Genomic DNA, 12,831 nt, shown 5'->3' with positions numbered 1-12,831 from the left:
GCCGTACCTGACAGAGGGATACTGCTGCATGCTGGAGTGTGGCGGTGGCAGGGAGGGGAGGGTGGCGCTGAGCGAGGTACCATGGACCTGAACCATCACCACCGCGGTGCCACACAATGGCACCACAGGCGAACCCCTCACGCAGGCGCTGCCAGGTTCTCGCTCTTCTCATTTACATTTCTCCTAATCACGATGCACAGGGAAAGAGGAGCGCAGCAACGCTGTCAGTGGCAGCTGGATCGACACCATCCTTAAGATATGTTGCACGGACTCCAATAAGCAGAGAGAAAAAAATATCAATTTAATCTCAACTGGCAGCTCCTGCTTGCCTCAACAAAACAGAAGGCGCGCGCGTCCCCGGTCAGACGTACTTGAGCAGTGCCGCGGCGAGGACCAAACGCCCCGCGCTCCTCTCACACCACCAAGATGCGAGTCCTCTCCCGTAACATACTACACCTCGCTAGGAGCCACGTCTCCAGGGCCGCCGCGGTGACAGGTAAGACAACCACTTCACCCGCAGTGTTCCTCAGGAACCTTGGCCTCGCTCCACGACGTCACCCACTGACATCTCTACAAAACTGTCACAGGAGTCCCCTATTCCTTGTATATATATATATATATATATATATATATATATATATATATATATATATATATATATATATATTGTTTGATGGCTTTAAGTGAAGGGAAGTGTTTCGTGGCATTTATGATATTGAAGTGACAGCAAAGCATGTGCCAGCGGACGCCTGGCGCCTCTAGTAGGTGGTGGAGGCAGGAAGTCGCGTGGCCTTCGTGAAGCAGATGCACTGCGCCGCGGTAATATGTTGGTGCTGCCTACAACACTCACATACACACAGACACACAAGGCTATAGTCCTGGGGGCGGCACACGGGCAGCGTGGCGGACGCGGCCACCTGTAACCCTCTCGCGCCACGCCGCCCCAGGCACTTTAAGCAGACCTTGGCAGTGACCCATCCCTACACACCCACGCCCAGCAACACCACCTCACTGCACACACCTCTGCAACGCGGTGGTGTCACGGCCTGCAGCTTCCCTATTCAGTGGCGTGGGAAGTGCACCCTGCCTCCTTCACCACCCGAAAGAGTGCACCCCCACTCCAAAGAGTGCACGGGTGGGTGACGGTGATACCATAGGGACGGCCGGGTCGCCCAGTGCTCTGTAGCAGGTAGGGGGTCGGCAAGACACCGGCCCGCGGCACACCCACGGATCAGTGCCCTCTCATTGGCTGCTGCACATTTGGGGATGGGTACTGTACGATAACCCTCACCAGTACTCCATCACAAAGCTGGCAGACCAAGTATAGTGCAAAAATTCATAATCGAATGGAAAATAACACTGTAGTGTTTTCCTGAAACTTTGGAATATAACTGCACTATTTAACTCACAATAAAAATAAAAGTGATGTCGAACAAGTGTTAACTGCAGCAGGAGTACTTAAGGCTGTTTTTTTTGTTGTTGTTTTTTTCACCCCATGAAGGTCGATCGTGCTGCAGTGGCTCGCCTCCGTGATCTCAAGCCTTACGTCAGCTAACCATTGACTGACTACCTCAGCATTGCCCTGCGTACCTCACGATGCGTCAGGAAGACACCCTATGATGGCGCTGAGTAACGATAGGGCGTAAGGGTACAAAACCAGTGTACTCTATGAATCACTGGAGGAGTGGTAAGGACAGTACTGGTGGCTCTCCGTATGTTAGGTGGCGGCGAGGAGTGAATGTTTATCGAGGTTGTCATGAGTGTGTTAGAACGATAAGAAGGAACATGATGTCTCATTAAACCAATTCCATCTTTATATCTTTCAACTATGTATTTATCTATCTGTTTATCTATTTATACATCTTTATGTAACCAAGGAAAGAGAGCTAACAGAGACAAGCCCGATTCACACACACACACACGCACACACACACACGAGCAGTACCTCATACCTTACACTCAAACCATCCACACCTACTGAACCTCTTAAAAAAAATTGTCTAAAAACAGAAGAAAAGAAGAAAAACCGACTACACTGACAATAAACAATTACTACCAATGACACATGAAGCAAAACTCTCTTATACCACCTATCTAGTTTGTACCACCTATCTAGTTGAGCATCTCAGGTCTTGCTCGTATAATAAATGCGATGTGGCAGACATTAACAAACATTGCCGCTATCACCGCGCCAACACTCATTATCGTATGGTATATAAATGATCTGTGTGATATTGAGAGTGCGTTTGATGGTGAGATATACCGTGGTGGTAGTGGTGGTGGTGGTGGTGGTGGTGATGATGGTGGTGAGCAGATGACCCCCTCTAGAACCAGCCTTCCTAACTCCTCAGTTTTGCATATCACAGATAGATAGATAGAGAGAGAGAGAGAGAGAGAGAGAGAGAGAGAGAGAGAGAGAGAGAGAGAGAGAGAGAGAGAGAGAGAGAGAAATTTATTGATAGGTAGATAGATAGATAGATAGATAGATAGATAGAGAGAGAGAGAGAGAGAGAGAGAGAGAGAGAGAAATTTCTTTTGGTCTCTTTTATACATTACAGTCGATTTTTAACAGACTGATCATGGAGAGAGAGAGAGTGTGTGTGTGTGTTTCACATATCTATTTTTGGTCTCTTATGCGTTAAACGTGTGACATTCGACAAAAGAATATCGTATACGCACACACACACACACACACACACACACACACACACACACACACACCGCGTAGTGTAGCGGTTAGCACGCTCGACTCACAATCGAGAGGGCCGGGTTCGAGTCCCGGTGCGGCGAGGCAAATGGGCAAGCCTCTTAATGTGTAACCCCTGTTCACCTAGCAGTATATAGGTACGGGATGTAACTCGAGGGGTTGTGGCCTCGCTTTCCCGGTGTGTGGAGTGTGTTGTGGTCTCAGCCCTACCCGAAGATCGGTCTATGAGCTCTGAGCTCGCTCCGTAATGGGGAAGACTGGCTGGGTGACCAGCAGACGACCGAGGAGGTGAATTACACACAGGACAATTTAACACGAAAACATCCGTCATTCTCTCTCTCTCTCTCTCTCTCTCTCTCTCTCTCAACATGAAAAACAGCAACAACCACCATATATCCATCCTAACACTCCTACCCTACCCTCACTACTCCACATTACCTTCACTCCTCCTGGCTCCTCCTATGACACCCTTCATTTTCTCACCACAGCCTTCATATACCCTCACTGAGACGGATTTCTGAGAGCCAAGCAAGACTCAGCTCCACAAGGCTTGAGTAACCGCAAGTAACCGTGTCAAACCTTCAACATTGCACCCAAGGACAGAGTGGCCAGGCGAGAGTGGCCAGAATTAGGGTGGCCAAGGCGAGAGTGTCTGAAGCGAGGGTGGCCAGGCAGTGGAGGAGAGTGCAAACTACAGTAGACTAGACACCATAAGCAGATAAGATTACCGCTGAAGGACAGTGAGGCAAGGAATAATGGAGGTGGTGGTGTTAGTGGTGGTGGTGATGGTGGTGGTAGAAAGTATAGAAGAGATGCAGGAGAAACACGAGATGGTTTGTAGTAGTAGTAGTAGTAGTAGTAGTAGTAGTAGTAGTAGTAGTAGTAGTAGCAGCAGTAGTAGTAGGAGGAGGGGAGGAGGAGGAGGAGGAGGAATGGGTGGTGGTGTTGGTGTTAGTAGTATAGTGGTGGGATTGGTGATGGTGGCAGTGGTGGTGGTAATAGTAATAAAAAGTAGAGACACAGAAGGAAGAGGCGATGGATTGTAGATTAACAGTAGTAGTAGTAGTAGTAGTAGTAGTAGTAGTAGTAGTAGCAGTAACACACAGTAGGTAGAGGAAGAAGGCAGGAAACACCATAATAACTGACAACGACTTCAATTGATGGAATAACGTGTGGTAGGCAGTGATGGTGGTGGTGGTGGTGGTGGTGGTGGTGGGGAGAGGTCTACAGGGTACAATGACAATGAGGATTTAAAGGGGCGAGGATGAGGGGGGCGAGAAAGGGTAAGGAAGCAAAAGGAAAGGAAGGGAATAGAGGCGTACTATAGAGAGAGAGAGAGAGAGAGAGAGAGAGAGAGAGAATACACATACGTAACATGATTATATAGACTTCTTTTTCCTCTTCTTCTTCCTCCTCTTCCTTCCCCTACCATCCATGACCCCAATCCTTCCCTGCCACCATCCCACCTCTGCCCCTTCCCCCTGCCATCTCTCCCTCCTCCCCCTTCCCTCAGCCACCCCAAACATACATAACTGCACCTCTATCTAACTCCCTACCCCTGCCCTGCTCTGCCCTGCCCTGCTCTACCCTGCCCTCCCTCCCCTACCCTACCATCCCCTACCCTACCGTACCCCTTTCCAGTTGCATCACCACTCTACCTGGGCGGGAAGTGATCAATACTACTCTCTCTCTCTCTCTCTCTCTCTTGGGTGACGTGTTGTGGCTCCATCTCTCACTGCGCAACACACACACGCACACACAAACAGAGAGAGAGAGAGAGAGAGAGAGAGCGTACTGCCTTGTTATTATCTAAGTAGGAAGCCGTAGAGTGAATTACTGGGCTCTCTCTCTCTCTCTCTCTCTCTCTCTCTCTCTCTCTCTCTTATGTGGTGCGTAGTGAGGAATAGACGCGCGCACACACACACACACACACACACACACACACACACGAGATAGATAGAGAGAGAGAGAGAGTGTGTGTGTGTGTGTGTGTGTGTGTGTGTGTGTGTCAAAAGTTGCAGTTGAACGAATCATTGTTCCAGCCCAATCCCTGTATTCACATAATCATTTCCAGTCCTTCTTCTCCTCGTGACAGAGTTGCCAGGTCGCTTTCTGTGTTCCCGCAGACAGTCCCAAAACCAGCCCAAAAACCGCTACTTTTTGTCTCAGAAACAAGGGAGAAACAGTCCAAAACTTGAACCATCACGATTGTTTGATATCCTAGATAACTGACAGAGGTATAACATAAAGGAAAAACATATTCATCATGCAATGTACTTTTTTGCATACTTTACAATACATAACAATGTGTGTGTGTGTGTGTGTGTGTGTGTGTGTGTGATCCGGTAATGCGACATGGTGAGCAGAGAGGACAGGAGGGGTGGGCAGTAACGACGGTGGAGAAATACTATTGCCACATACTCCACATTACTTTCTATTGAATCTATTGAATAGTAATACTGGCAGGGTGGCAGGCATGGTACCGGAGGGGAGCAAAGCATTCAGAGTTCGGACTGGGTAAGGAACTAATACGTTAAGTGAAGAGCACGTTCTAGGAGAGTCAGCTATCCGGCAGTATTTATCGAGTCGCCAAGATAATGTCAAGCATTCTGCCACACGTCTGGACACCGCCATACTATGGGAACAAAACCCATTGGCCATGATAACCCTTGTGTTCATAACCCTGTGTTAATGTATCAAGTGTTTCCAAAATTTGAAGATAATCTGCCCAAAAACCGCTAACCTGTTACTATCGTGTTTTGCCCGCCAACCCTCATCAGAAACAGTCCAGTTGGGTGGATGAACCGCAGACTTGGCAAGACCTCCTGTTCCTAGATCCTTCTTTCTTCTGATTTTATTCTTTTCTCCTTCCCCTCCTCCTCTTTTCCTTTATTCTATATTTTCCAACCTCCTCTTCCTCTTCCTCAATTCTTGCTCTCTTTCACCTATTCATGCTCAATTTTCTCTCTTAATGATTTTTATTCCGTTTTCTTCTCCTCCTCCTCCTACTCCTCCTCCTCTTCTTATTCCTCTTCCTCCTCCTAGTTCTTCTTTTGTACCTTCTCTTCTTTCTTCACTCCTCTGGTTTTTATTGATCCCTTTCCTCTCTTCCTTATGTTCGTCTTCTCCTTTTCCTCCTCCTCTTCGTCCTCCTCCTCCTCCTCCTCCTCCTCCTCCTCCTCCTCCTCCTCCTCCTCCTCCTCCTCCTCCTCCTCCTCCTCCTTGTATTTAATTCTTTTTCACGTTCGTTTCATTCCATTGTTTCCTTTATGCAATCTCTCTCTCTCTCTCTCTCTCTCTCTCTCTCTCTCGACCTTGACATTCACTGCATTAATTCTCACTCATTTTATCCACAGTGTCTTCTCCCTATTTCCCATTCCTCTCTCTCTCTCTCTCTCTCTCTCTCTCTCTCTCTCTCTCTCTCTCTCTCTCTCTCTCACTTCAAACAGGGATATTTTTATTAGCTTTTAGAGGATGATGATGACGATGATGATGAAGAGGAGGAGGAGGAGGAGGAGGAGGAGGAGGAGGAAGAGAAGTGGAAGACAGAGATAAAGATTAACAAAGATAAAAATGTAAAGAAGAAGGGAGAAAATAGAAGTAAGATAAGAAAAATTAATAGAGAAAGGGGATAAATGGATGAAGAGAGGAGGTAGTAATGTAGACTGAAAGAAAAAGGAGAACTGATGGAGGAGGAGGAGGAGGAGGAGGAGCAGGGGATGAGGAGGAGGAGGAGAGATAAAATTGAGAAATTATGGGAGATGAAAGGTTGTGAAAGATGGTAATACTGCAAGTCTTCGTAAACAAGCAAGTTTTAGCTGGTATAAACTAGTTTTCCTCCTCCTCCTCCTCCTCCTCCTCCTCCTCCTCCTCCTCCTCCTCAATATAGATAAATGCCACGTGTTACACATAGGAAATAAGGCGACATACAAGATGAATAATACCCCAATGACGAGTGTGGACAAAGAAAAAGATCTTGGTGTCATTGTTTCAGCAGACCTCAAGCCAAGCAAACACTGTACTGAAGTCGTCAAAACTGCGAATAAATTAGTTGGTTTCATTGGACGATCTTTCACTTTCAAGTCTGAGAAAATAATATTAACATTATATAACTCACTCGTCCGTCCACATCTCGAATACAGTGTTCAGTTTTGGTCACCGTATTACAAAAAAGATATCGAAAAATTAGAAAAAATACAACGCAGATTAACAAAAATGATCCCAAGGCTGCGGAACAAATCCTACGAGGAACGCCTAAAGGAATTAAATTTATTTTCTCTTGAGAAACGGAGAGTAAGAGGCGACCTTATCATGCTTTTCAAAATTTTTAATGGGTTTGCAAATATGAATATTCAAAAATACGTATCAGTCGACCAGTCAAATGTCACCAGAAGCAATGGTTTTAAAATTGTTGGTAAGCGCTTTGTAACAAATGAAGCCAAACACTTTTTCTTTAATCGCATAGTTAATATATGGAATGGTCTGCCATCAAATGTTGTCAACTCAGGTACTATCGAAACGTTCAAAGTTCGCCTCGATAAATACTTTGAATCTAATCCCCGGTTGTCGCTATTCATTTCCGAATAACTTGCGCTTTTTCTTTTATCTCCCGGGCCTCTGATCGTGGTTTAAATTGCCCGTTAGTTTGAATTACTCTCACCCTCCATACATGACACAGATAGCCCGGAGTGAACGGTCACTACTTTTACTCTCGATCTGTGAAGGGCTGTGGATAGTCAAGAGCCCTGACAGTAGGTGACCATCATCGGGATTTAAGGTACCAGGGTCACCGCTGCAGGGGTAACCATACAGTGTGCGGCGCCCTTTAAAGGGAAGTGCACTTTTACAGTGGTTGTACGGAGCTGGGGCCTGATTGACTGCTGCCTCTCTTGAAAGCGCCAGGCAAGGCTGCCGCACCACCTTTTTGACTCCACACTGTGTTTACATACATACTACACTACACTGCATACACGCACAGATAGCCCAGAGTGAACGGTCACTACTACTACTCTCGACCTGTGACGGGCTGTGTTTGGAGAGGGCCTTGTCAACCATTGATCATCATCGGGAACTAAGTACCAGGGATCAATGTTGCAAGGGGTTATCAGCGTACGGCGTCCCTACAGGGAAAGTATGCTATCTCAGTGGATTGAACGGAGCTGGAGCCTGATTGACTGCTGCCTCCCTAGAAAGCGACAGGCAAGGCTGCCGCACCACCCATTCGACATACACACTGTGCATCCACGTACACAATGCACACACAACATGACATTTACCAAGCAGTAACACTTTCTCCCACAAACACAAGTAGTCAGACGTAGATTACACATTTCCTTTTCACTCTTTACTAAAATTCCATGATTTTTTTAATATCACATGGTTTCGCCTTTTTTCCTGCCAGCCTCGGCTGGAGGGAGGGAGGGGTGGGGAGGAGCCTTCTGCTTTGCTGTCCTGTCTCTACCACTGGTAGTTAGTAGATAGTTTCCACAAACAGCTTAGTAAGGACCTAAGGGTCTGTTTCTGTTTGTCTTCCTTTGTATTCCTCCTCTCTTGGTTGAGATCGTCACAGTAATTTACTTTTTCTACTTCACTCTATTTTTCTTCTTACTCTTCATCCTTCTCCTGCTCCTCTTCCTCCTCCACCTCCTCCTCCTCCTCCTCCATCTTCTTCTTCTCCTCCTCTTCCTCCTCCTCGTCCCTTTTCTCTCCTTTTTTTATTGTATAATACTACCTTCTCTCCTCCTCTATTTATTTACCTCTTTTTTCTTTGTTTCCTCTCCTTATAATAATATTACTACTATTTTCTCTCTCCTTCTTTGTATCATTATCTTTGTGTATTGTCTTTACTTCCTCCTCCTCCTCCTCCTCCTCCTCCTCCTCCTCCTCTTTTCAGCTTTCTGTATTGTCTTGTCTGTCTCCCCTGTTACTATTTAAAAGTAGTTATCAAGCAACCTTGAGAGGACCAAAAAGTCTGTTGCTTTTTTGATTTCATGTAAGAGGAAAAAACGACCAAGGGCAACAAAAATTGTGAATAAAAAAAAAAAAAAACAGACTAAGGTACCACTCCCTTATCAAGCGAAACATAATCAAAAGAGGACTCCCAGGATAATGGTAGGAGTCATCAACTTTTTTGTTATATTTTCTGTTTCTTCGTCTTATTTTGCCTGCAGAATGTACGAGTAGCTTGTGCATGTAGTTTTGTGTAACGGAAGAGAGTTGTCTTTAGAGGGCAGGCTGTGACCGCCCCCTTGTGTTGTGAGACAATGGAATCGTTCAGTGAGGTCACAGCTGGCTTTAAGGATAAGTCCACACCGCCCTCTAAACCAGTGCTATTAGGCCTCACTGGGACAAATTATCGTTTCGGCAGGTGTCTTCTGCCTCCTCCACACTTGACTTTCCTATATATTTCTCCTCCTCCTCCTCCTACTCCTACTTTTCTCCGACATGTCTTTCAGTGCCTCCAGAAATCATTAAAGTCTCCTCTTTTTCCTGCCGGGTAGATACAGCTCCAGCCTCCTCCTCCTCCTCCTCCTCCTCCTCCTCCTCTCTCTCTCTCTCTCTCTCTCTCTCTCTCTCTCTCTCTCTCTCTCTCTCTCTCTCTCTCTCTCTCTCTCTCTGCAAGTGACGTAAGGTATAGCAGACTGACCTTCACTACCCGTTGCACCGTTTCCTGACCTTCCATACTTCCCTCCACCACACACACCACCATACCACAACTACCACCACCACCACCACCACCACCACCACCACCACCACCACCACCACCACCACCACACACACCACCATATCACTACCACCACCACCACCACCACCACCACACCACCACCACCACCACCACCACACACACACCACCACCACCACCACCACCACCACCACCACCACCACCACCACGAATATCATTACATCTCTACCGTATTTTCCTTATCATGAATATCAAATGACATAATTTAAAGATATTCCAATGATTACAACCGTCCATTGAATTATTTCATGTAATATTCACACTGCAAGTATATTTGGATACAGAGACACGGCACAGCAACACCGAGGTCATAAGGGCACCCCTTGAGAGAGAGAGAGAGAGAGAGAGAGAGAGAGAGAGAGAGAGAGAGAGAACTAAAGATAAATATATGTATAATTTCTTCCACTCAAAAAAGCCTATTAACTCAACAAGTAAACTCTTTCTTAACACCACTAACTTGCTAGATTCTGAACAACACCTCCAGCTAAGATATAAAAGCATTCTGAACCACCAGCACACCTGAACCGTCAATCCATCACCACCACCACCTGGGCGCTGAATTCCTCTACATTTTTCAAACCCCGAGACTGACTTCCTACTTTAGAATTCACGTCCCCTTGCCTTTGTCCTCCCTTCATCCCTCACCATGTCTCCTCCCTCCCTCCCTCCCTCCCTGTCCTGACATTTCATCCCCTTCAGTGACCTTAAAAATCATGAACAAAAACTGGTCATTTTACATTTCCCAGCACCGAGGCAGTAGATGTCAGTTTCCCTCATTTCTCTATTGTGATTTCTTCTACGTATGTTTTTACTTTCTACAGTCCCGTTTTGTTTAATTATTTTTTCATGTCCCAAGCTCTCTAGAGACTGAGGTATTGTGATTGTTGTATTAAAACTTTGAAGACGATCACGCAATAGCTGTTCACTTGTTAGACTTAAATGGAAGTTATTAAGCTTTTTTCAGGGACGCTTTTTTTTTTCATATAATTTTCGTGATAGTTAAACAAGAAGTCTGCGTCATTTATAAAAGAAATACATCATGACAATCGTTGTAATCATCTCTGTGGCCTTTGGAAATAGTTGTTAAGAGATTCCAAGATGTCACATAACACAATTCACCACAACACTAAGATCACGGCACGAAATCTTGACTGGCGTATATAGGAAAAAAAAAATAAATAAATAAATAAACATTAAGGTGATAAATTTCTCAGTGTCCATCCACCACTAAAAATCTATAAAAAAAAAAAAAAAGGATAAAAATGGTTTGTGACTGAAGGAACGTGCCAGGAAAACAATGCGAGGGTCTTCATAATTCAGTCCTGTCCTTTACAATCTCATTTCTTCTTCCTATGGTCGCTCCCGTACCCTCTACAGCCTTGTTGTGTAAAGGCCTTAATAGACGAACACATAATGAATACCCATCTGTACCCCATGTCCTTGAGTGTGTGTGTGTGTGTGTGTGTGTGTGCTGGACGGGCAGAGGGGGTCGAGGCTGCCATTCACCTACGACCTTCTGCTAGTCTCTCAACACAGTCAGGCTTCACAGTTCATGGAGGTTTGCATATTCAAACGTTTATAGTCTTTCTTCTGCGGCTTTTTAATGTTTACGTGGAAGCTGACTGGGTTTTTCAGGCGACGTTTTTTTCTTTTTCTTTTCTTTTACATTTAAAAAAAATGTTTTTTTTACAATTCTCGTGAGAGTTTAACAAGGATTTCGCGTCGTTTATGAAAAAGCATCATGGCAACCTCACTCATTTTTTTTTTTTTCTTCGTTTCAAGACACTAATCCTTTAATGTTGCATGATCATCTTGACGTTTACTCTCTTGGGACTTGATGCTCTCAGTGGGCCGCCTTATTTATTTATTCATTTTTTTTTCGTCTTTCTTGCTCAAAGCCTTCTGGCATAAAAAAGAAAAAAAAGTGTCATCTCTATGGCTTTTAAGAACAGTGAGAAATCAATGCGTTTAAGATTTTAGTGAACGATAGAGACCACTTACAGTTCACGTCACACACCAGACAGCGAGGCCACAACCCATCCCCTCGCATGTGTGTGTGTGTGTGTGTGTGTGTGTGTGTGTGTGTGTGTGTGTGTGTGTGTGTGTGTGTGTGTGTGTGTGTGTGTGTGTGTGTGTGTGTGTGTGTGTGTGTGTGTGTGCGTGTGTGTGTGTATGTGTGTTGGTGGATGGGTGCGTTATCAAGTCGTCCTGTCTGCATGTCTACTTTTATCCAGCTTACAAGTCATGTGTGTGTGTGTGTGTGTGTGTGTGTGTGTGTGTGTGTGTGTGTGTGTGTGTGTGTGTGTGTGTGTGTAGGGTGCAAGGACACCACCAGCCCACTCATACGAATGCTAACAGAAATAACATGCACTGTGAGGGGAGAAAGGCAGAGAAGGACGAGGGAGAGAAGGGAGAGACTGAGGGTGGGAGATGACTAGAGAGAGAGAGAGATAGAGAGACAGGACACGAGTGATGATGGATAAAGAAAGACAAGGAGGAGGAGGAGGAGGAGGAGGAGGAGGAGGAGGAGGAGGAGGAGGAGAACACGAACCAAAATAGAAGAAAAGAGGAAAGCAAGGGTGAAAGAGAACAGAAAAAGGTAAAAAAAAAAAAAGAAAAAGAACAATGAACGAAAATATAACAGAGAGGAATGAGAAAGAAAGAATTGGATAAGAAAAGAGAGAACTTTAAGGAAAAAGAAACGAGAGATTAACAGAGAGAGAGAGAGAGAGAGAGAGAGAGAGAGAGAGAGAGAGAGAGAGAGATGAGGCAGGAAGAGACTCGTTACGCCCCTCATCAGTAATGGCACACCGGCTCAAACAGGAGTAGGCCACTGCTGAACACATGGCAGTAGGCTTGAACGCCAAAATATAGATGGAGTGGCTTTGGAATTCAGAGTTACTTCCTTGCAGGTGTTTGGGGAGGAGGAGGAGGAGGAGGAGGAGGAGGAGGAAGAGAAAGAGGAGGGGAGGAGGAAGAAGAAGAGGAAGAACGAAGAAACAAAATAAAGAAGAAAATAGAAATAAGTGAAATAGTGAAAGGAAAGAGCTGATAATAAGAAAAATAGGTAGAAGAAAATAAAATGAGGCAAATATTTTAGAGGAGGAAAGAAATGAGCAAATAAAGAGGAAGATAGTTAGGAAAAGAAAAGGAGGGAGGAAATAAAGAAAAAAATTGTTAGAGGAAGGAAAGGAAGGAAAAATAAGGAAAAGGTGTGAAGAGGAAAAAGCAAAGATCAAAATAATGTGGAAAGGAATGAGGAAGAGGAGAGGAAGAAAATAAAAAAATGAGAGAGGAGGAAAGGAAGGAAGAAATAATGAGAAGAATAGTAAGAGGAAGGAGGGAGAAAATAATAAAAGAAATGAATATGGAGGAAAAGAGG

At 45.2% G+C, this 12,831-nt stretch overlaps 1 protein-coding gene across 1 annotated transcript in view; it reads left to right on the top strand.

The window, feature by feature from the left end:
- Positions 1-287: 287 nt before the first annotated feature.
- LOC123514542 (4-aminobutyrate aminotransferase, mitochondrial-like) overlaps positions 288-12,831 on the top strand; it is a 46,083-nt gene continuing 33,539 nt past the window's right edge. Inside the window, exon 1 of the mRNA XM_045272466.1 lies at positions 288-496. Coding sequence (XP_045128401.1) covers positions 427-496 — 70 coding nt within the window. The 5' untranslated portion in view covers positions 288-426. The remainder of the gene's footprint in view (positions 497-12,831) is intronic.

Source organism: Portunus trituberculatus, chromosome 38, assembly GCF_017591435.1.
Source record: "Portunus trituberculatus isolate SZX2019 chromosome 38, ASM1759143v1, whole genome shotgun sequence".
In the NCBI taxonomy this organism is placed as follows: domain Eukaryota; kingdom Metazoa; phylum Arthropoda; class Malacostraca; order Decapoda; family Portunidae; genus Portunus; species Portunus trituberculatus.
This window is presented reverse-complemented; position numbering and strand designations above follow the sequence as displayed.